The 22290-nt window shown below is 47.1% G+C and overlaps 1 protein-coding gene across 16 annotated transcripts in view; it reads left to right on the top strand.

Annotated features, from left to right (window-relative positions):
- Positions 1-12385, top strand: part of COMP (cartilage oligomeric matrix protein) — a 34911-nt gene extending 22526 nt beyond the window's left edge. For all 16 annotated transcript variants that reach the window (XM_021378653.1, XM_021378655.1, XM_021378657.1 and 13 more), the window contains 17 exons: positions 944-995; positions 2723-2895; positions 4176-4313; positions 5120-5197; positions 5349-5507; positions 6085-6189; positions 6395-6502; positions 7088-7247; positions 8493-8611; positions 9043-9095; positions 9538-9731; positions 10158-10336; positions 10561-10609; positions 10835-11031; positions 11171-11343; positions 11500-11639; positions 11803-12385. In XM_021378653.1, the coding sequence (XP_021234328.1) occupies positions 944-995; positions 2723-2895; positions 4176-4313; positions 5120-5197; positions 5349-5507; positions 6085-6189; positions 6395-6502; positions 7088-7247; positions 8493-8611; positions 9043-9095; positions 9538-9731; positions 10158-10336; positions 10561-10609; positions 10835-11031; positions 11171-11343; positions 11500-11639; positions 11803-11849 (2124 nt within the window). In that variant the 3' untranslated portion in view covers positions 11850-12385. The remainder of the gene's footprint in view (positions 1-943; positions 996-2722; positions 2896-4175; positions 4314-5119; positions 5198-5348; positions 5508-6084; positions 6190-6394; positions 6503-7087; positions 7248-8492; positions 8612-9042; positions 9096-9537; positions 9732-10157; positions 10337-10560; positions 10610-10834; positions 11032-11170; positions 11344-11499; positions 11640-11802) is intronic.

Genomic DNA, 22290 nt, shown 5'->3' on the forward strand with positions numbered 1-22290 from the left:
GCTATAGTCATGAAAATATTAGCTTTAGACTAACACTTATTTTTGCCTGTCCCATATTCCGACAGCATCTTTTCACTGCCAGTGTGTCAGATTATCTCTTTACTGAAGAAAGCTTGAAGGAATAGGAGCCTAGAAGAGAATGGAGGAAGTCTAGAATAAGGAGCGTTTGTGAATAGGTTCGAAATATCTTCATGGTGAGGGCATTAGGGCCAAAAAAATGGTATAAACAAAGTCAGAGGTGGCTTGTGTTTTTGCAGTAATGGCACACAGGAGAACCTTCTCCTGACTTTGTCTGTATAGTATCTGAGCTACAGATCATAGAGTCATAGAATCACCAAGGTTAGAAAAGACCTCCAAAATCATCCAGTCCAACTGTCCACCTACCACCAATATTTCCTCACTAAACCGTGTCCCTCAGTACCGCATCTAAATGTTTCTTGAACACCTCCAGGGACGGTGACTCAACCGCTTCCCTGGGCAGCCCATTCCTGCACCTGGCCACTCTTCTGGAGAAGAATTTTTTCCTAACATCCAACATGAATCTCCCCTGGCGCAACTTGAGGCCAATCCTCAAGTCCTAAATAATGCACTCCTCTCTAGGACTGTTACTTCAGCATCTTCTAGAGCAGAAGACCCAACTAAAGTCGATTCCATGGCACTTTTTTTTGTGTTTCAAGTATTTCCAGCATCTGTAATAGAATAGTATTATCTAGTTAGCCTGTAGGAATACTTCAGCAGGGAGTGACTTACACCTCCCTTACTTAGGGAGAACAAGCCACCTCAGCTTCCAGAATGTCTACAACATAGACTTGGGGGTAAGAGTTAATTTGTTTGTAAGTAGCTGTGCACTCTCAGACACCCTGTTTTCTGGCAGTGGGACTCTTAGCTTGCGTGGCAGCAAAACTCAGCCTTTGGCCAAGTGGTGATTCTTGTTTTCTTCTAGATTAAGGAGATAACATTCCTGAAGAACACAGTAATGGAGTGTGATGCCTGTGGTGAGTTACTGAGTTGAGCCCTATATTCAGCTGCTTCCTCTGTGTGCTTCATACCTTTGTGTCCAAACAAGCAGTAAAATGCCATATGTGACCATCTGCCCTAAGGGATTAGCTTGTTTCACAGCTACCCTGAGTGTCAGAGGGTAACACTTTTTGTTAGTGATGCTTTTTTTCCCCCATGGCATTCTGCATGCATGGACCAGTGTTCCATGTTGTTCTCATGGTTCAGTGGCATTTGAAGTTATGACCCCTTTGCTGGGCATGGTGTGCAGCATTAAAAATCTCACATATCTTTCCAGCAAATCTTCTGCATTTGCTCACGTCCACAGTTTCTAAAATAAATGTTATTAACAGTTCTGTGACATGCCACGCTGTGCCTCTCAGGGTAGCTGTGTTCTAGTGCAGAAAGCTGCCCAACCACGTTTCTTAATAACCCAGCCCATGGCCTGTGTTAGGATTGCCTGGGAATGCACACCGGCTGTCCTGGGGGATCCAGCTGGCTACTCTTGAGCTGAGAGTGGAAGAGAACATCACCCCCAAGAGGCATTGCTCCGCTATTCGTTCCATCTATTGCTGTCACCTTCCAAGCAAAAAGGGTGTTTACAGAGCATGCAGGAAACAGGGTCATAAATTCTCCCATGTACGTATTGCCCTCCGTTCCTCAGTAAATGTTTTTTCTGTTCTGGAACTTACTTCTAATATATCTGACTTTCAGAAAGCATGGTTCATGGAGATGCTCTATTATTTGCCAGTACATTTGAAGGGCGGAGCAACAACTGTTTCTACGTTTGGAGAAATTGTACTTTTGCTGGAAAAGAGATTAGCCAAAGCTTCTGGGACCTGTAGTGCAGAAATGCATTCATCCACACCAATTGTTTTAGTAACTCACTCATAAAGCTGTCTTGAACTTTCTCTCTGTTACTTGATCTCTGACTTCCCCACTTGGTTTTGTGCTCTATGTGTGTTCTTCTCCTATACTCCTTGCTGGAGAATTTGAGCTTCTTTTCATCACGCATTGAACGATGTGGCTCACAGCAGTTATATGTGCTTCTCTTATTATTTCCCAGAAAGAGAAGCATTAAGAGACGAGGCCTATGTTTTAGTGAAGATTTTATTGCTGCTAATAGAAAGCATTGTTCTTTTTGTTTGTTTCAGATTTTTAAAATTGGGCTTTTAAGAAAGCAGGAGGAGAAAGTCCCTTAGGGCAGTGGATGTGGGAGATTAGTGACAACTCTAGCTTCTAGAAAGTTTATTCACGGTCCTGAGTTAGCCCTCAGTGAAGTTTTGGCTTGCAGCCCTCCGCAGCACTTCCCAGACTTCAGCCTGTGCTGTGTGGGTTGTGCTCTAGCCAGGTGTCTGGGTCTGTGCTTCCAGTGGGATGTAGATGTAGAGGAACCGGGGAGAGAACTGTTCTCTGTGGAACTCCAAAAGCAAGGGCATTATACCAAAAGGAGGGCAGCACGATGGGAGTTTTGGAATAGGAGCGAAGACTTCTGGATTTATTTATTTATTTTTGGTCTCCTCTGACTCAGAAATCAGTCCAGCTGCTGCTTTTGGCTTCTTTTTTCTCTATTTGCAAAGCAGAGCTACAGCTGCTTAACTCTTATAAAGCTACAAGGGAATGTCCTGTGGATGAGGCGCGCTGAAATCTTCAGAGACAATGGAACCAGCTTCGGATAGGGACTGGCAAAGATAACTCCTTCCTAAATCTTCCTTTTGTCCTCTAGGCATACACACTGAAGCCACAGGCCCTGTCATCACTGTGACGCAGTTTAACAGATGCGTCCCCAACCCCTGCTTCCCTGGAGTGGCGTGCACTGAGACCAGCACTGGCTTCCGCTGCGGACCGTGTCCCCCAGGCTATTCAGGGAATGGGTCCCAGTGCACAGATATCAATGAGGTAAGAAACAAGGATGGGCTGGCAGTTACAAAATGGTCTCCGTTTTCTTGAAGTGTTGCGGGTTCATCTTGTGGTTGTAGAGAAAAGTCTTGCAATTCCCCTAGGAGCTGAAGTTCAAGAGAAACATCATTTCAGTGGAACAAAGTCTGTTCCTCGCCCTGCCTCAAGCTGTGTTCCATGTTGGTTTTATATCCAGTACAGCTAGGCATTTATCTCTAAAAAAGACAGAGACTCAAACAAAATAAATCTTTTGGTTTTTACCATGCAGAAAGGTGAGTTTGGAATACTGAAAAAGTCCCTTTTGGCCTTAAAATCTTTTGAGCTAGTGGCTGATGAGTTGTTAGAGATAAGATTTATGATGTGTGGAACAGAATCAAATGCTACCCAAATACTCCTTCATACAGTAAATCTTAGCACACCACATGTATCGCTTCATTTCTGCCTTGAAATTAAACCTTGCTAGGCAGATATTGTTTCATTTCTTTTCTTTTTTTATATAAAGTGTGGTATTTAATCATGTTTATTCTGTCTGTATTCAGAGCTTTACTCAGCCATTAATTTTCTGTGTCCATAAGATTCCTTAGTTCTGTGGTTCCCAAATCGCAGTCTTATTCTCCCCTATTAGTCCAGCAAGTAACTGTAAACGTCTTGCAAAGCCATATCACCTCTATAGCACTTACAGCAGTTTAAAAACCTGCTGAAGTTAAAAAGGTCCATGAGACATTTTGAGGTTGATGATAATCTGTTAGCCACCAAAACTTGGAAAGAGCTGTATTAATGTAAAGCACCTGCTAGCACGGAGCATAAGAATTCAGTGAAAAAAATAAAGTGTCAGAGAGAATAAAGCAAGCAGTAATATCAACTTTGGAAGGATAATCGCTTCCCAGAGTAGTAAACAATCAACCATTGTTGTCTTTCAAAACCAGTTTAAGAAATTACCCAGTTCTCTGGATTCAGAGACTGCCTGGAAGAAAAGTGTGAAGTGAAGCCAGCACTTTGCCTGGGCAATTGATGTCACCTACGAAGAATTAATCTTGAAATATTATTTGTTTTACTTGTCTGCACATACTGAAACTTGGGAGAACAACTGAGACTGGGAAGCTGCATTTTCCACTTGTAAGGAAAGCCAGCAACTTCTATGCATTTTTGTTTTGTTCTTTAGAAAATAAAAGCACAATAGCTGGATCTTACACAGCAAGGCCTGCTTTGGAAACTGCCTTCACAACTGGCCTTGAGCAAGCCTGCCTCACAGATCTGTACAACTTCTTTCTTGTTTACAGTGCACTGCAAACCCCTGCTTCCCAAAGGTCCAGTGCATTAACACTGCTCCTGGCTTCCGCTGTGATCCCTGCCCTCCTGGCTTCACCGGGCAAATGGTCGAAGGGGTTGGACTAGCATATGCCAGGGCCAACAAACAGGTAAGGCACAGAAACTCCTCCGTCTCCTTCAGAAACCATTGACCCTTTCCCTTCTATTACTGTAATTAATTCAAGTGTCTTGGAGCCCTCAAAGAAATTGGAGGGAACTACAAGATAGTTGTGTCATATTGGTGGTGAGGTTGATGCAGTGACAGGAAAGAGTTGCCAAGGATGTCCTAGCACATCAGCAGCAAAGCACTTCACTCTCAGATCTTACCACTGCTGAATTTACGCTGGTCAGAAAGCCATGTCATGACACATTCAAGGCTGTGATGCCAGCCTGAGGAATCCCTCATACTAGGACACAGATGCTGCTAGTTGGTACCCAGCCCCTCCTCATATAGACAGATACAGACAGATTAAAATTCAACAAATAAGCAAACAAAAACTAACACCTAGTCTTAACACGGTATATAAGAATATATTGACAAAAGCAAGAATGGCATGTGGCTTGCATTATTTAGAGAGCTGCTAGCTGGACATAGGACACAGTCTTTGACCTTCTTGCTCCACTTACTCTCTTCTATCCTTTTACAGTAAGCAGATACTCTGACAGTTCACCTCAAAGCTAAGCTATTTCACCAGGCTAAAATCACTGGTGACTCTGTGGAGGGTAGACACCTTGCCTGGAGTCAGGAATATTTCTGGGATCTGGCTCAGTCTTGTCTCAAGGAAAACTTTGGGCTCAGTCTTAGTAAGGTGTGTTGGGAGCTTTGTTTCTGCATCTAGTGATGTCCTAATTCTGCAATCTGACATGATATTTGCCTAAGAGTGAACTTAATGCCTATTTTGTTCTTCCTGGGTAGGTTTGCACTGACATCAATGAATGTGAGACAGGTGCTGCCAGAAATTGTGTCCCAAATTCTATCTGTATCAATACACGGGTAAGTATTACTGGAAAGCCTCACATAAATCCCTCTTCCCCAGGCTCTGGGGCCTCTATTAGCTGTTGCAATCCAGCTGCTGAGGAGAGGTTCCAGGAAAGGTTTGCCCAGACTCATGTCATAGTTAATTCCCTATTGCTTTTTCTCTCAGGGATCCTACAAGTGCGGAGCTTGTAAACCTGGCTTTGTTGGGGATCAAATCACCGGCTGCAAGAGCCAGACAGCGAGACTCTGCCCTAACGGTGAAGTCAGCCCATGCCATGAGAAAGCTCAGTGCATCGTGGAGCGGGATGGGTCCATCTCCTGTGCGGTAAGGCCCAGGCCTCCCTGCCCTGTGGTCTGCTCACTGCCATTCCTCCTACACTGTGCTTGCTCTCCTGGGTCTGCCACTGCCCTCTCCTGGAGAGCATGCCTTGTCGGCTCAGACTTGCTCCCTGTTAACACCTTAGCTATGGCAATATCTCTTGGTGATCTCAGGGGAAGTAGACTGCTCCTGACACCTCAGATTCTCTGTTATTTTTTTGCTGTTGTTGTTTGTTTGGGTTTTTTTGTCTTAAGCACTATACATTTTTAAGTCTTGGAGCATTACTTGCAACTGAGAAGGGAGACAAACTATTCAAGCAATCTGCTGGACCAAAGTTCTGCTGATGTATCTGTCTTTATAATCTTAGAAACAAGCAGAAAGCTTATATTTGAACTACTTAAAAATGCTACTTACAGCTTAAGTGTCACTTTCAGATGACATTTCACCTGTAGTGCACTGTGTAATTGGATTTGCAATGTTTTCTGCTCTGCTGGTTCTCATGTAAAGCCTTCAGTTTTGGAAGCATTACCTCTAAGCGGGGGCCTCACCAGCAGCCTCGTTTTGTTTATCTGCTGTCTTCCAGTGCCTTGTGGGGTGGGCAGGGAACGGCTACATCTGTGGGAAGGATACAGACATTGACGGAGTCCCTGATGAGAAGCTGCGCTGCTCTGACAAGAAGTGCCGCAAGGTAAGATGCAGTTCTCACATACTTAGTTAGAAGTAGTCCATCACAGGAATGCTTAGCCAGAAGTGGGCAATTCTGATTTGAGAGCAGATCTCACCCTGCCTTTGATGCTGTTGAGATCCCACTCAGCATGCAGAATTCAGAAAGGCTCCATGACACACACAGCTTGCCTGCATGCCCTGCCACTTCATCCTTCTTTTCCTTTCAGGATAACTGCATGACTGTCCCCAACTCTGGCCAGGAGGATGCAGACAGGGATGGCATCGGAGATGCTTGTGATGATGATGCTGATGGAGATGGAATATTAAATGCTGAGGTTTGAATTCTACAGTTCATCCTGTCATACCTAAATGTACTGAGAGGTCCTGCAAAGCAAACTGCCTGCAGCTTTAATGTGAATACAGAGAACCTGCAGGTCACAGCATGTAATGTTTTCTTTTAAATCAGGCTGATATGAAAACACAAGTTTCTGCAGACTGGACTCTAACTGAGGTCAGTCAGATCTTGGAGTGTTTGCTGGACCTGACCAAGATGCTGCTGATGAAGCCTCATTACAGATATGCCATTAGACACTCTTGTGTCTGCTACAGGTCCTCACTCCCCTCTTAAAAAAGAAAAAAAAAAAAAAGAAAAAAGGCAGCAGGAAAGAGTTTAACGCTAAAGGGACTACAAGTAATAGTCACCTGAGAAATAAGGAGCCTCTGTCACTCGGTCAGGCCCTGGGTGGAGATATTTCCAGATGCTCCTGCTATTCCCTGAACAGGGAGTAGAGGAAACCAAGCCTGGTTGCAGATGGGCTGCTGGCCTGCTCAGAGCAACTGGTCACATACCTCATAGCCTTCATCTTTCTCACTCCGTGGTAGCATGCTCGCTCCCCTCAGCACGTCCCTCTCTCCTGCAGGACAACTGCGTGTACACACGCAATGCAGACCAGCGCAATGTGGACAAGGATAACTTTGGTGATGCTTGTGACAACTGTCGCCAAGTGAAGAACGATGACCAACGGGACATTGATGGTGATGGGAAAGGAGACGAGTGTGACGATGACATAGATGGGGATGGTAAGAGCAGCTGCAGCTGTACCAATACAGGAACAAGACAGCTGGTCAGCATGAAGCTATAGATCCTCATAACAGGTACCAGCACTCAGAGGCTTTTGCTGTGCAAGAGAAGAACTTATTTCTGCTGGGATGAAGGACACTTCTGTTTTTAAAATGTCCAGATGAGCAGTCAAGCCAGTATCCTTCAGAGTTCAGTTCTCGTAGGGGTTAAAGATCTATCTTCAGGATGACGCTAACCATTTTTCATAGCACTTTTATTGTACACAGTGAAGTCAAACTTGTTTCAGGCTTCAGAAAGATGTACGACACAAACTGATGTCAGCCCGGACAAGGACAGTACTTTGTGCTGTGATTTCAACTTGTGAAGAAGTACAGTGATATCCAAGTCGTTGGAAGCTACTGGCTCGAGACAGTATGCGTCAGGACTGTGTATTGGGAGAAAAAACACCACCAGTGGCTGGCTTTAGAAACAGTCTGTGAGCTAGTGATGCTGTATTTGCACAAAGCCTGCTTTCAAAAGCCAAAAATCACAACTGCTGCTGGCCTGAAACATCCATATTTATTTACTGATTATTTCCAGTGCATCTAGTGCTATTTGGGTCTTGCTACTTCCTGCCAAGTAGCTCCCTGCTGGCATGATCTGCTGGTGCAGTAGGTAAATGCAGAGAAGTGGGAAGTGAAGTCATGCAGCTTGCCAATTAGATTGTTCCTTTCCTGTCTCAGGCCTTGAAAAGACACTGTCTAAATCTTCCATGTCAAATAGCCAAGATTAACTTGGACTTATTTTTTAATTATGTAGACGTCTAGTTTAGAGGAAAAAGAATCTGTCATAGCTTAGGGAACCGCAGACAGCTTCATCGTCATCCTGTTGGCTGCTCAGTCCTGCACAGATATGGCTCCAGGCTGGAGTCACATTCCTCAGTTCTTCAGCCTTCCCTAAGGAATGCAGTTAGGGACATTTCCTGTCAGGTTCATGCATGGGCAGTAGCATTTTTAGGTATCCGTGAGGATGCAGTCTGAAGTATGTTTTAAGACCAGTTGCTGATGAGGTCATCCTTCCTCCGTAGCTACTAGGATGTAATGTAAAGTCTGCAGAATGTACACTGAAGTTGAAACTGTTGCCTTATTGCACAGATTCAGCTGTCCTAGGTTTTTGTCATCTGTTACATTCAAAAGGGACCTTGCTGCATATACGTATAACAGAATAGCCCCATTGGTTTGATGGGTTCTCTGCGTGTTTTACAGGGATCAAAAATCCAACGGACAACTGTAAAAGAGTTCCTAACCCTGATCAGAAAGATAGCGATGGTGATGGAGTAGGAGATATGTGCGACAGCTGCCCAACAGTCAGTAACCCAGACCAGGTAAGGAAGCACTGCCCCTTTTGCAGTGTTACGGCTTGCTTTCTCTCACTCAAGACAGTGCCCACATTATCTGCCTGAAGCAGATACCTGATAATTCACCAAGACTACCACTTGTGAATTTTAGCTGCAGTCCTGCAGTACAGACATACAGTCCCTCAAAGTCAAATGTTCTAGTGTGGGGGGGAGGAGGGGAGTGAGAGAAGCAGCTTTACTCTGTGGTTTTCTCTCTTACTGCCCTATTTGTCTGCATTTGGAAAAACAGCTACTTAAATTCATCAGGACGATGTGCAAGTGCTGCAGAAGGAACTCTCCCACTGTTGTCAGCTCTGTTTCCAATCTGAACAACAATGTCAACAGCTCTCTTGTTTCTCCTTTAATGCCTAATTTTCCCATTGACTTACGTTTAAATGATTCTTGCTTTATTTTCCTAGAAAGATACTGATCATGATCTAGTGGGAGATGTCTGTGACACCAACCAGGACAGGTGAGATCTTACTGCAAAAATTATACCTGGGTTGCGTGGAATTTTGGGGATGCAGGGGTGGAAGGCATGCATCGGTAACCATGACCAGTCACCTGGACCTTAATTTGTGTCTTTTTATTGAAACAAGGGAGGTGGAATTTTCTTCTAACTTCAGAAAACTTGCTCCTGGAAGTACAGCCCAAGGCCTAGCAGCTGTAAGCTTGCTGACAGCAGGCTTGCTTTCTATTAGCTGTCCCTCACAAATTTGTTCATGGACTACAGCTGGAATATTTCTAATCTATTTGTTTATGTAACTAATAGCTCAAGACATTAGAAGGCCAAAATCACCAACTTCCACTGTTCTTGTAGAGGACGCCAACTGCTAGAAAGGGCATGCAAGCTTTTGGAAACAACAAAAAAAAAGTGGATGATCTTTACCTGTATAATGCATTTTCTTCAACAGTGATGGCGATGGCCACCAAGATACACGAGATAACTGCCCATCAGTGCCTAACAGCTCCCAGCTGGACACAGACAATGATGGGCTAGGAGACGAATGTGATGATGATGATGACAACGACGGGATTCCAGATGAGAAACCTCCAGGCCCTGACAACTGTCGGCTTGTCCCTAACCCTGGCCAAGAAGATTCGGACGGTAAGGAAAATGTATGCACGTTAGCTCTGCTTGGGGTCCTCCATTCCTAGTGGCTAATACGTAGGAGTTTGACCTTCAGATGGGCAGGAAGTAAGACCTCCTCCGTGCTGACTTGAGACAGTTCTACATCATTTTCAGATCTCCAATAACCCTGACATCAGAATTATATTTGGGAAAGGTCTCTTCCAGAAGTATCTAGAGTGTGAGGTGCTGCTTCTATTCATAGCATTCCTGCAAGCAGGAGATAAAGCGTCAGGGTTTCTTCGCTACCAACAAAAAGGAAGAGTGCAGCAATGCTCTGAACATCTCCCGGCTTTGTATAGACACGTCTGCCTTAAGCTGTACAAGCCAAAAGCTAGCTGAGCAAAACTTAGGTGCAAAGGGTAGGGGAAATTGAAAGCTTGCTTATTCTATTGTCTCCCACAGGTGATGGTGTAGGAAATCTTTGTGAAGATGACTTTGACAGAGACATGGTGATTGACAGAATTGATGTGTGCCCAGAGAATGCAGAAGTGACGCTAACAGACTTCAGGGCCTTCCAGACAGTTGTACTGGACCCTGAGGGTGATGCGCAGATTGACCCCAACTGGATCGTCCTTAACCAGGTAGGACACTACTCCAGAACTGGAGAGCAAGTATGGAGGTAGCAAGCCTGTACAAAATTGGATGCAGTTTTCATTGAAAGCCTGCAGGCTTAATGCTGCTGTTCAGTAATGCCCCTGTCCTAGACAGAGGCTCACCTCTGCTGTACCTCTCTGCTCATTTAACAAGAGGAAAGTCTGTACACTTGGGCTGGAGATACTGATTAGACAACGTTCATCTTTCACAGGGCATGGAAATTGTCCAAACCATGAACAGTGATCCTGGCTTGGCTGTAGGTGAGGCACTTATTTTTGTCCTATTAAAAAAAATATTGTGCACCAGCTCTTAAAATTATTTCAGATACTGCATAATGATTCCACCTACCTCCTGGAAAATATTGTTTGTAGTAAGCAGAGTCCTCAGATTTAGCTTAGTTAAGTCTATCTCCCCCATCTGAATCTGGAAAGAAATGGGTCGTTTTAGCTCAGAATGCAGAGTGTTTGTTCTCCTACCATCTACAGGTTATACAGCATTCAATGGAGTGGATTTTGAGGGCACATTCCATGTCAACACTGCCACAGATGATGATTACGCTGGCTTCATATTTGGCTACCAGGACAGTTCCAGCTTTTATGTGGTCATGTGGAAGCAGATGGAACAGACATACTGGCAGGCAAACCCCTTCCGAGCAGTCGCAGAACCTGGTATTCAACTGAAGGTAAAGAAAGCATTGAAAAAGAAGTCAGTAATGGATTTTGGTTTGGTTTCTTAGCTGCGCTGCTTTGACACAGTGGGGCGGCAGCTATCGTCAGTCAGCTCTTTACCCACACATCTCACCAGACTCTTCTCCGCATTAGGCAGTGAAGTCCAAAACAGGCCCAGGTGAGTATCTCCGCAATTCTCTCTGGCACACTGGGGACACCACAGACCAAGTCAAGCTGCTGTGGAAGGACCCTCGCAACTCTGGCTGGAAGGACAAGACATCTTACCGCTGGTTCCTGCAACATCGGCCTCAAGTTGGATACATCAGGTAAGGGGTTCACAGCTTCCTTTGTATGGAAGTTCAAACGAAAAGAAAGCATCTCCAGTGCAGTTCTGTGGTAAAGAGGAGGGAGAGTGACTGTGGAACCATTTCTGTGAGTGTATCAATCTCGTGTCCCTGTTCTACATGCTTGTGCTCTTCTAGAGCTCGCTTCTATGAAGGCCCCGAACTTGTGGCAGACACTGGAGTTGTCCTTGATACAACTATGAGAGGAGGGCGCCTGGGAGTCTTCTGCTTCTCCCAAGAGAACATTATTTGGTCAAACCTGCGTTATCGCTGCAATGGTGAGTTACTTTTGAATGGACGTTTTTTGCCATTTTGCTTCAACAAGTTAATTTATTCTTGGACAGTCTACACATACAGCTGGAAAGGGATATCAAGCAGTAGCTTACTCTGTTTTTCGTTTCCACTTCTAATCTATGTTTACTTTTATCTCCTCCTCCTTAGATACTATTCCAGAAGACTATGAAACATTTAAAGTTCAGCAAGACTAACCTGAGTTTTAAATGTCCAACAAAATTTGCTTATAAAAAAGTGCTCAGCTGCCCCACTGTTGCCTCTGGTATACTGTATAAAGAACTGTAAGTAATATACCACTGCACTCTGCACAGCACCAAGTGTCACTGCACTATCTGGCATGTTTTCTACAACAGCAACTTTTCTGTAAATGCTACAAAATCCTCTTGGAACAGCAGAAGCATAGACATCAAGTGTGCATAGAAGCCTGTGCCACTGTTCTCTACACTACACGGAGAAAGATGTGCTGAGAAGCTACTGCAGTAGCTGAATTGTTTGAGTACGATTAGCGTGGATGATTCCCAGGACTTTTTCCCCTACTCAAAGGCTCTCAAATGTAAATGTTATCTTTTTCAAGACCTACCACAAAGCAAACCCAGCACAAGTCTGAAAAGGACACAGAAAGCAGCCTATGTCCAAGTTGCTCACAAAGTATTAAAAAAAAATAAAAAGCACTTTAGGGAGAGTATCTTTGTTCTGGAATGTTGGATAATAAATACTCTAATAGACTTCTCCTTGGTCACGTGCATGTTGCTTTTTCCTCTTCCAAAACTTTTCCAATACAGACGTGTAAGAAAGAAACCCTCAAAAGCTGAATGCAATAGGATGGCTGGAGAGCCTCAGCTGAATTAGTAATTCTGTTAGCAGTACAGATACACAGGGAGAGTTTTTCATTCAAGAAGCTTCCTCAAGCTAGACCGTCCTACCTCATTCCTGCAGATAAGCAGCAGCTAATTTCAGAATGATAAGCAAAGGCCTTACACTTGGTTTGTGTTATGACACCGCACCAGAACTCCAAGAAATAGCTGAGGACGAGGGAAAACTGAAGCCATTACTATTAAGAGGTGCTCACTTGGGCTGGGTACAGCGGACGCTCACAAAAGGCTTCTGTAGTTGAAGGTAACCTGGAAAGTCTTAAGTCCTGCAGTTCTGTGATCCTCACTCTCTTCCAGCTAAGCAGTTACCTAGCAGCATTCCAGTCTGCCTAAAGGGAAAATAAAAGCCCAGTTTTGCGTGATGTTTCAGGCAAGCAGCTCACACTAATTATATTGAAACTTGCTCATGGTTTCATCAGAAAGGCAGCTCCTGCTGAACACTTAACTGCAGTTTTGCAAGCTAGAATGAGACTGTATGGTAAACACTGTTCCTGGATGTGCTGCTTCTGTTAAATGTTACCAAGCAAGCAAGGTGTGAACAAAACTTTTCCTTTCCTCCTGGAAAGCTTACGGCTAAAACCACATTTTACCAAGCACAGGTCTCCACAGCGCAACGGATTTGAATTTCACACTCAGGAGGCAGCAGCATAAGCAGAGATCTGCAGAAAGAACCCCACTTTTGCTAAGTGGCTCATTTAGCCTGTTTGCTGATCACAGCGCTCTGAGAACATCTCCGTTCACCATTTTAAGACTGTCATGAAACAGCCACGGAGTTGTTCTTTGTCCAAGAGGAAGAAATGCAGATGAGTCAGCCCAAAGTACAACACCTCTTAGAGAAAATAGCTCTCAGTACTAAAGGGATGCTCTATAGCTTCTAAGAAACTGATTCCAACACGGCATGGCCAGAGATGGTGTGTTGCCATGCTGCCAGCAGGAACCACCACCTTTCACTGCAACTGAAGTCACTGCAACGTAACCATTCAGTCAGCCGTGCTGTGATCCATTTAGGTATGCTTCACACAAAATATTCAACCAGCATGACAGCTTTCTGCCCAGCACACCTCTCCCTTAGCTTAGAACGCTGATTGCAGATGAACCTTTCCCACAGAGAAACGTACGAGAGTATCAGAAAAAGATTTGCTCCATTCAGAAGAGCTGCTAAGGAACGACCCGAGTTGAAGAAGTCGGTTGTTCTGCCCCAAAGTTAAGCACTGTCTTTGTAGCATAAAACTTTTTTCATTGCTGACTCTGCTTTGAGAGCTACACCCAGTCTCTGCAGCACACACGTATGACAACCTAATCTGGCAAGTCTGAACATTTATTTACGTGCTCGTTTGCTTTCAAAAATCCAACAACTCAAATGCCCAGGACAGCCTCTCCCTATCCCAAAATGCCGTAGAACTGCAGCAGGCCAGAAACGTGACCAAACCCTGTAAGAAGAGAGTGTCACTGTGCTTCCCCTCACACATCAGAACTCAGGGACTCCTCCTGAGATAGCTCACACCCCGAGCTGACCACATTCCCTCCGTCCTTTCGGATGTTTCTGCCGTTTCCTTGCAAAGACGTAACAGGGAGTTCATCTTCCATCGCTGTAAGAAGCCAGCTAACCAAAATATTTCCATTTCGTTGTTTGGTTATAAACACTGATAGTTCAACACTGGAACCCTTCCGTCCAAGAGCAAACAACCAAGGAACACAACCAAGGAAGAAAAAGCTAAGCAGCCAGAGACAAAAACATTTGAACTTTTATTACATTTCATTTACAAATAATGCAAAGATACAAAGACAAAAGCCTTCACACAAAAAAAGAAAAGGTTGAAAAGAATGTACATTGAGTTGAGCTGCTTTTTCACATCATTTCTCAGATTGCAAACACTTAAAGCCAACTTCAGTTTTCCACTTTACCTATAGAAAAACACAATAAATAAAACTTTTATGTCGCAGGGACAATTTTTCCAGCGTTCCTGTGCCACCAACACTGTAGCTGAATATAGGATTGCATATATCAGTGAAATAATCCACAAATCATTTTAATAGAAAAAGTTAACTTGTAAAGAACAGTATATTATACTGTCTCTGAAAATGCATAAATCTGACATTTTTTTCCCAAGCTCAACGAACTACATAAAGTTGTTTTTAGCTGCCAGTCTGTGAGAGAAGCTGCCAAACGCAGCTGTATTTAATTTTATTAAAATCAAACCTTCCCTCCATAAGTACTAATGCGTTCAACTTCCACTTCTTCTATGAGGAATCCCTCCACAGATGGGGGCTCTGTTAAGGTAACAAGAAAAAGGAGCTAAAAGTTCTAATTCCTCCCAAAAGAAAACCTCAGTATCTACTGCCTTATTAGTTAATAGCTGACTGAAATACAATACTTTAATTGCTACGCTGTATAATGCTGAGCAAAGATCGGTGGCTGTGGATGCGGTACACTTACACGCGCGGTTATCGTCTGTGTGGGTGCTCATGCCATGAACATCCAAGATCCAGGAAGTAAAGGAAGTTTGGTTGAAGCAAGCCCTGTCCCCCCAGCGTTCTGCTCCACAAATATTACCGTGCAACTTTCACGGCCATCATCTCCTCTGCAAAAAGAGAAGTTTGACCTGCTTGTCTTCCCTGTATTTAACGTCTGATGGATCCCCAAACTGAGCCACGTTTAAGCTTTTCCCGTCAGACAGAGGCTTGTAACGTCGCACATAAGCAAAGGTATTTGGTAACTGCTGCTTCTCTTTCTTGACAAAAAGCCAGAGCAGATGGTGCTGGCTTCAACACCTGCCCTCTGCGTGGCAGAATTCAGCTCCATTTCTACACGTAAGCTTACGCCTGTACAGTTTCCGAAGGAAACACCGACACTCCGCTGCTACGGTTGCAGAAACCAGTTCTCAACTTGGATTTCTAAATTGAGACCTTCCGTCCCTTTTTTTCTAAGCCACAGTATAAAAGATGTGCATTGACCAATCCATAGGACGTACAAAGGAACTGTTTCGCCGTACAGACGCAGCAGCCCAGAAGGCAGAAGGAGATCAGCACTGCAAGCAGGTCCCTAACGAGAGCCAGCAGCACGCATGCTTTGTGCTGAACCCACGCCCGGGCCGACTGCACACCCAGAACCTGCCCCACTTCCAAAGGTTCAGTCAATGACATTACAAATATAAACCCCTTGGCACGAGCTGAGGTCTTATCCCAGACTTCCCCTCACCATGAGTCAGTTTAAGCTTATTGAGGGAAGAACTTCTATTGCACACTGAAGGCAAGAGCTGCAGGATGGACGAATCTGCACAGGTCTCAGATGGAGCCGGGGGGAGATCTGTGCCTGCTCTGCAGCCCCCAGTTCCCATGCTGAGAGCTGCCTGCTGCATCTGCTCTGCTGCCCGCGTTTGTTAATCGAAGGATATTCTAAAGTGGGCCAGGAGATGAAATCTGGATAGGATTTGTTTAACCGTGTCCCCCCCAAAGCCTCTTGGGGTTATGTAAACATGGAGTAGAAGAGCACAATGCCATAGGACAGCGCTGCCGACACACGGAACACCCCCCAGTCCCTATCGCTGCGAGGCCCACCTCACTCTCATTTGCCACAATAAAACTAAGAAATATGCCACAAAAGAAAACTTGATCCGACGTATATTAACAACCCGACGACTTTAACAGCGAAAAAAGCCACACTGATGCGAACGTGTCTGCTAAGCCACAGCCAGGGGAGGGCCGGGTGCATCTGCTCAATTTAAATCCGCTCATTCCGGGTGTGTGGGGGGCACGGACACAGGGACACAGCGTTCTCCCAAACAGACAGCGTCCGGACGAGCTCAAAAACACAACGAAGCAGCAAAACACAGCACAACTCCAGCGCTACGGGTGCGAGGCGGCTCAGCCGGCTGCCGCCCCTCAGCAGCAGCTCAGCGCTGCTCGTTCCCAACCCTCGGCTCAAAGCAAAGGAGAAATCAGCAGAACCAACGCGCTACGGACAGAGCCCAGCGCCCGCCCTGACCCCCGCAGGCAGCGGGAGAACCTCAAAGCAGCAAACAACCGGTGACGACTTGGATGTCAGCACATCCACATGAAACCAACCCCCTGCAACGCGTGCCCTGCTTCAGCCACAGACCCCAAGAAGTGGAAACGATGGCAGAACGAGCGCAGCCTGCCCCTGCCGCAGCGCAGTGCCACGCGCATCAGTCTCTGCTGATGGGTTTATCGGCTTTGTTTGAATACAGCAGCAGCCACGAAGGGGAGACGCTATCTACCTGCACATTTAAATTAAAAAAAAAAGTCGAAATTTGGAAGTTTGTATAGGCTGAAGGCAGGAAAATTAAGGAGTAAAATAGTCAAACCTGTCATCTCCACTGCCATCCTATCATCTGCTGCACGGAACGTCTGAGGCGCTGTCACTGCTCGGAGTGGCGTCTCACACGTGTGACAGCAACGACAGAAATACCGACGGGAGAAAAGCAGTGAGGGAAACACATCAGATCCTACAGAGATCCCTGCAGCCCTGCTGACTGCAGCCACCACCCGGCACCGAGCGCTGCTGCTCCCAGTGGAGAGGGGAACATTTGGCAGCAGAAACCCAGCGGACAGAGCTCCGGGGGATGCTCGCGTTTGTTGAACTTTTCCTCCAATGTAGAGGCCGAATATTAGAACAAAACATTGACTGCTGAGTAAAACAAATGGTGTTTTTTGCCAAATCTCTCCACTTCCTAAGCTGGCACCAGGCTCCCTCCCAGCAGCGCTCACTGCTACAGTCCCGCTGTGGCTCAGCTGCAGGTTCCAGTGGGAACCCCAGTTCTGCATGCAGATGGCTGCGGGACATACAGACCTACCTGGGAAAGCCTTCCCTAACACAGGCACTGCGCCACAGCCCTTCACTACGGCCGAACCCGGAACGCGGTGACTGGGAAGGCTGAAATTCAGAGAAGTTCAGAGCTGCCCAACAAATCTGCCAAGAAATGAGAGAGGGAGCGATATCCAGAGACAAAACACAATGCCCTGGGCCAAGGAGATGCGCTGTGCCTGCAACACGAGGACGGAGGGATGCACACCCGCTCCCCACAAGCAGCTGCAGGAAGAAGGCAAGCGGCTGCTCCGCTCCTTCTGACATTTGTTCTCGTTACCATCACCTACAGAAATCCGCAGCGCTCACACAGACTCTCCCCATCCCCAAAGCAGAAAACCTGCAACAAACGAAGAGCGGAGCCTTGCCCGCCAGGCGGCCACGAGGCTCCCGGGAGAACCCCGGCTGGTTTCCTTAAAGCGAAGGGCAGAGGGATCCAGAAGGGTCGGGCACTTGGCACCCGGGGGGCAGTTACCGACGTGACACACAGGTAAGATCCCGGCCCGCGCTCCCTGCACTCAGATCCCGCACACTTTCCCTTCTACACGGGTTCCCCACGCCGTGCATCACCCTCCGCTGCGCGCTCGCCCTGCAGTGCCCCTCCGGCAGCCACAGCTCCACCTCCCAAAGAAAACAGGCAGTGTATTTACCCCTTCAGGCCTTTATTTTGGTAAAATTGGTCAAGCCCACATAAGGCAACATACACCACAGTTCAAACCACCCCCCCCCCCCCCCCCCCGAAAAATAAAATAAATAACACAAATGAATAGAGTACGTAATGTAGTGTTTCGTTTTGCAGTATAGAAATTCCACACAATGATTCTGTTTAAAAAGGTAAAAATGATTTATAATACACAGTTATCATGTCATCGTGGTGCCCGCATAGAAAACCGACATGCAATCCATGCCTACACTGCGCAGTATAAATAAGATGCAACTAGAAATACAAAGAACAGGAACACTACAAATCATCATCATTTTTTTTTTTCCCCCTTTTTTTTTGTTTTTTTTTTTTTAAAAAGAACATAGACGCGGAACAGACGCTACCTGCGCTCTCACACTGCCATCACAGTGACGGGGGTTCCGTTGCTCAGAGGAATGCACGCTCCTCTCCCTGCCCGGGGGACGGCCCCGGCTCTCGGCCGTCCCTGCGTGTCCCACCGGGATGGGAGCTCCCCGTGTTCCCTTTCTGGAGGACACGCACGCGGCTCCGGGTGAGCAGAGGGGAGCTCAGAGGGCGGCATTCTCCCGGCTGAAAGTTGGTCCGCAAACACTTTTGCTGAGTGGTTCTCAGGACACTTTTTTGAAACCTTTTTTTTTTTTTTTTCCCCTCCCCTTTAAGGGTAATAAAATATACACATCACTCATCACCTCCTTAAATTAATTCGCAGCCTCATTCTGGAAACCTTCTCCCCCCCCTTCCCCCCCCCCCAACACCTCCTCTTTAAAAGAAGAAAAACGGGACCCGAAGGGAAGGGGCTCTGCACAGACGGGTTTGCGGCTGAGCGCGGGCAAGGTGCCGCTGCCATGCAGAAGCCGGAGCGAGGGACGGGGCCGCGCTGCAGCTCACGCGCGGCGGAGGGGAACCTGAGCTCGGCCCGAGCGGATCCATCGAACGGGAACGCGGGCTCTATGTACAGCGAGGGCCCCCCCGCGCTGCAGGGAGCAGCACGGAGCCGGTTTTCTTTTGAAAAAAATCACAGTATTCTATAAACTGAAAGTTCACTCCTATTCATTCCCCATTGTATTGGCAAATGCAACAGTCTAGCTTGGGAGCTTCATATGTATATATTTATATAAAAGCAGGCGGCGGGGAGGGGCCAGGTTCGTTCAGCAGGTGCGTTCGGACGGGAACTCGGACTCACACAGCTTCGTGATTATTTAACTGAAAAAGGGACGAACAATACCAACGGTTTTTTGCTACGTGACCTCTCCTCCCGCTCTCACGCATCTGCGGGCAGCAGCTCCCAGCAGACACCCACACTGACCGCGAGGACAGAACTCGTCGTTCGTTAACCGCGACGACCCGTTCCCCAAACACCGGGGCTTCAAAATCCATCAGCCTTGTGCACACACGCAGTGGAAACAGAGATTTTAAGGGGGGGGTGGGTCGGAGCAGCCCCCCCTACACGCAGCGCGGCCGCGATGCCAGCAGGAAGCGGAGCAAAGCGCGGAGCTGCTGGGAGCGCTGCTCAGTGCCCGCGGCCGCCAGCGCAGTGAGACCTCGTCCTCCTCCCACGAGGACGGCACAAAACCTGCCCCTCTCAGCCAGATGGTCCCGAATGTTGGACAGTTGCATCCAGATGTGTTGGGTTTTTTTTTGTTGTTGTTCTTTTTTTTTTTTTTTTTTTTTTTTAAATTAAGGCCATTTTAAATGTCTACTTACAAGTCTAATAAACAAGATCTCTTATATACACATGTAGTTTACAAAAACTCAGAAGGTAGCATTTAGCAACAGCTCCCTGTGAAAGTCTCCAGTTAGGAATCTCATCTACGCGGATGCTTCATTCTGAAGTGACTCTGGTTTTAAAAAAAAAAAAACAGATCACAAACGAGAACTGACATGCATAAGAGCCATTGGAACAAGAGAGCGATATAGACAGAAATCCCATCGAGGAGCAGACAGCACTGCCAAGAACACGCGGGCCGCGAGAAGCATCCCCACTCACACTGCACCTTGTGGCTGCGTCAAAGCGCAGGGCTCCGCGTCGCCGCGCCCCACACGCTCCCATCCCTTCGGGGAATCCTCCCGGGCAGAGCCACCTTTTGGTTTTCTCCAATTGACAAAGCATCAGCAACCCAAAACGCGCGGACATCAGGAGTCAGCGCGCACCACCGGCGTGCAACCCGACAGACACTCCCAAAAGAGACGCCCTGCTGCGCGGGGAGGGATGGCAGAGACAGACACGGGGAAGCCAAGAGATGGAAAGGAAAACATCTTTAGTGCAAATGGTCAACGAATGGCACGAACGTGAGCAAGCACGCACCCCAGCGCAGGGATCCCAACAACGGTTTCCGCGCAGCAGCGTTTGCACGAATCTCAGGACGGCGTCCCGCCCATTTCTGGAAGCACACAGAAATGCGTAGAACTCGGTGGGAGCGGGGCAGCCCCCCGGGGCCTCACACCGCACTGCAAGCGGCAGCGAAACCCAGCAGGAGCGGGGAGAAGCGCTGCGGGGCTCTGCTTACAGCTGGCCATGACGTTTCTAGACAAAATGCAAACCCCGGTGACTCAGAGTGCAAAGAGAGCAGGCCCAGGCCTAGCAGTGGCAGAGGGCACACGGAACACGGCTGTCTGGAAATGGGAACTGAAAGGGCTCTTTAATTGAGGCATATTTAATGACCGTTGATATGGGTGTTCTGCCCCTCCTGCGTGGAGCGCTTCCCCTCACTGCCTCTCATTAACGCACCACGGAATGGTGGTTTTGTTAATGCAACCCAAATAATGCCAGCTCCTAGATTTGCTGAGAGGAGGGACGTGTGCTGGGGGACCGTCACCACGTCACACCGACAGCGCTGCCACGGTGCCACCGCTGACGCTCCGAGAAACCTTTCAACACATCTTCCCAACAGGACAGAGCCCAGGGAGCGCAGCAGGGAACCGCTGCAGCTCAGGCAGCACACAGACATGGAGCCACCAGAGAAGGACACAGCGTCACGCACCGCTCGGCCACGCCACCTACGGAATGGCAACGAGGATCGGCAGAAATCACCTGCTGTGGGTTAACAGGACCCCACGGTGCCAGCGGGCACGGCGCTACCCGGCCATGGGGCCAGCAGCTTCCCCCCGCACTCCGGCCATGGCGGAGGGAACCCCCGCCCTCACCCTCGGCTTCCTGCTGTTCAACATCTGTTTAAAATTCCAGTTAGTTAAAAATACCTATATATATATATATATATATAATATATATAATATATTTCTGGAATAAAAACACAAAAAGATGTACTGTACAAGTATTACGTAGAGTGCTTCGATTGGCGGTATGTAGTTCGAGCTACTTTGCGAATACCCAAATACTTAAATTAAAAAAAAAAAAAACAACAACAACAACAAAAAAAACCCATAAATAACGGTAACAGAATAAGTAATGAATAAGAATAAAAAATAAAGAACAGTTGTGGTGATTTCAGCCGGGCACCGCTGTGGAACGCCCCTCCTGCTGCCCAGGAACCTCTCACTACGTGAAGCCAGACCTCTGCTCTGCGCGTGTCCTATCTGCCTGCAGCTGCTTCAGAACGCTCTGATCCTCCCTCCGTGCTCATCAAGTAATGAACTATAGTACTTTTTTTGTGTGCTCAGAAATGCCATATATATGTATACATATATATAAATATATATATTACATATATATATATATAATTTTTCTTTTTAAGAAAAAAAAAAAAAAAGCTTTGAAAATAGTGTTTACAGTCACCGGCTGCAAAGGCCGTGGGGCGCCGGGCGGCTCCTCCGCTCTGCCACGTGCACAGTTTGCTCAGGGCATGGGGGGCAGGACGACGGCCGGGAACACCTGCAGACAAACGGGGCACATCGATCAAGGAATAAGCGCTCGCCCTACGAAGCAGCTGTCACAAAGCAGAGACAACACCACAGGAGCTCCCCTGCCCCCCCCCCGGAGGATGGCAATGCAGAGATTTGCTTCCCGATGCGTGGGGGAGGAGGGGACGCTCCTGGGGGCCTCCCCCCGCTCCAGCCGCAGCCAGAATTTGGTTCGTTAGAGAGAATCTCTTTACCCTTGGCTCTGGACCTCCCTCGCCTGCCCGAGAGCACCCCCTTCTAGTGCAAAGGATAAATTGACAACTTAACGCAGGAGCTTTGGTGGGGGGAGGGGGGGCTCTGGAGAGGAGAAGGCTGATGGAAACTCCTTGCTCGTTAATGGCAATGAGTGGATAAGGGGCGAAATACGGCGCGACAGGGAGTAGGGGTCTGCAGCGCTG

This window comes from Numida meleagris, chromosome 27 (assembly GCF_002078875.1).
Source record: "Numida meleagris isolate 19003 breed g44 Domestic line chromosome 27, NumMel1.0, whole genome shotgun sequence".
NCBI classification, from domain to species: Eukaryota; Metazoa; Chordata; class Aves; order Galliformes; family Numididae; genus Numida; species Numida meleagris.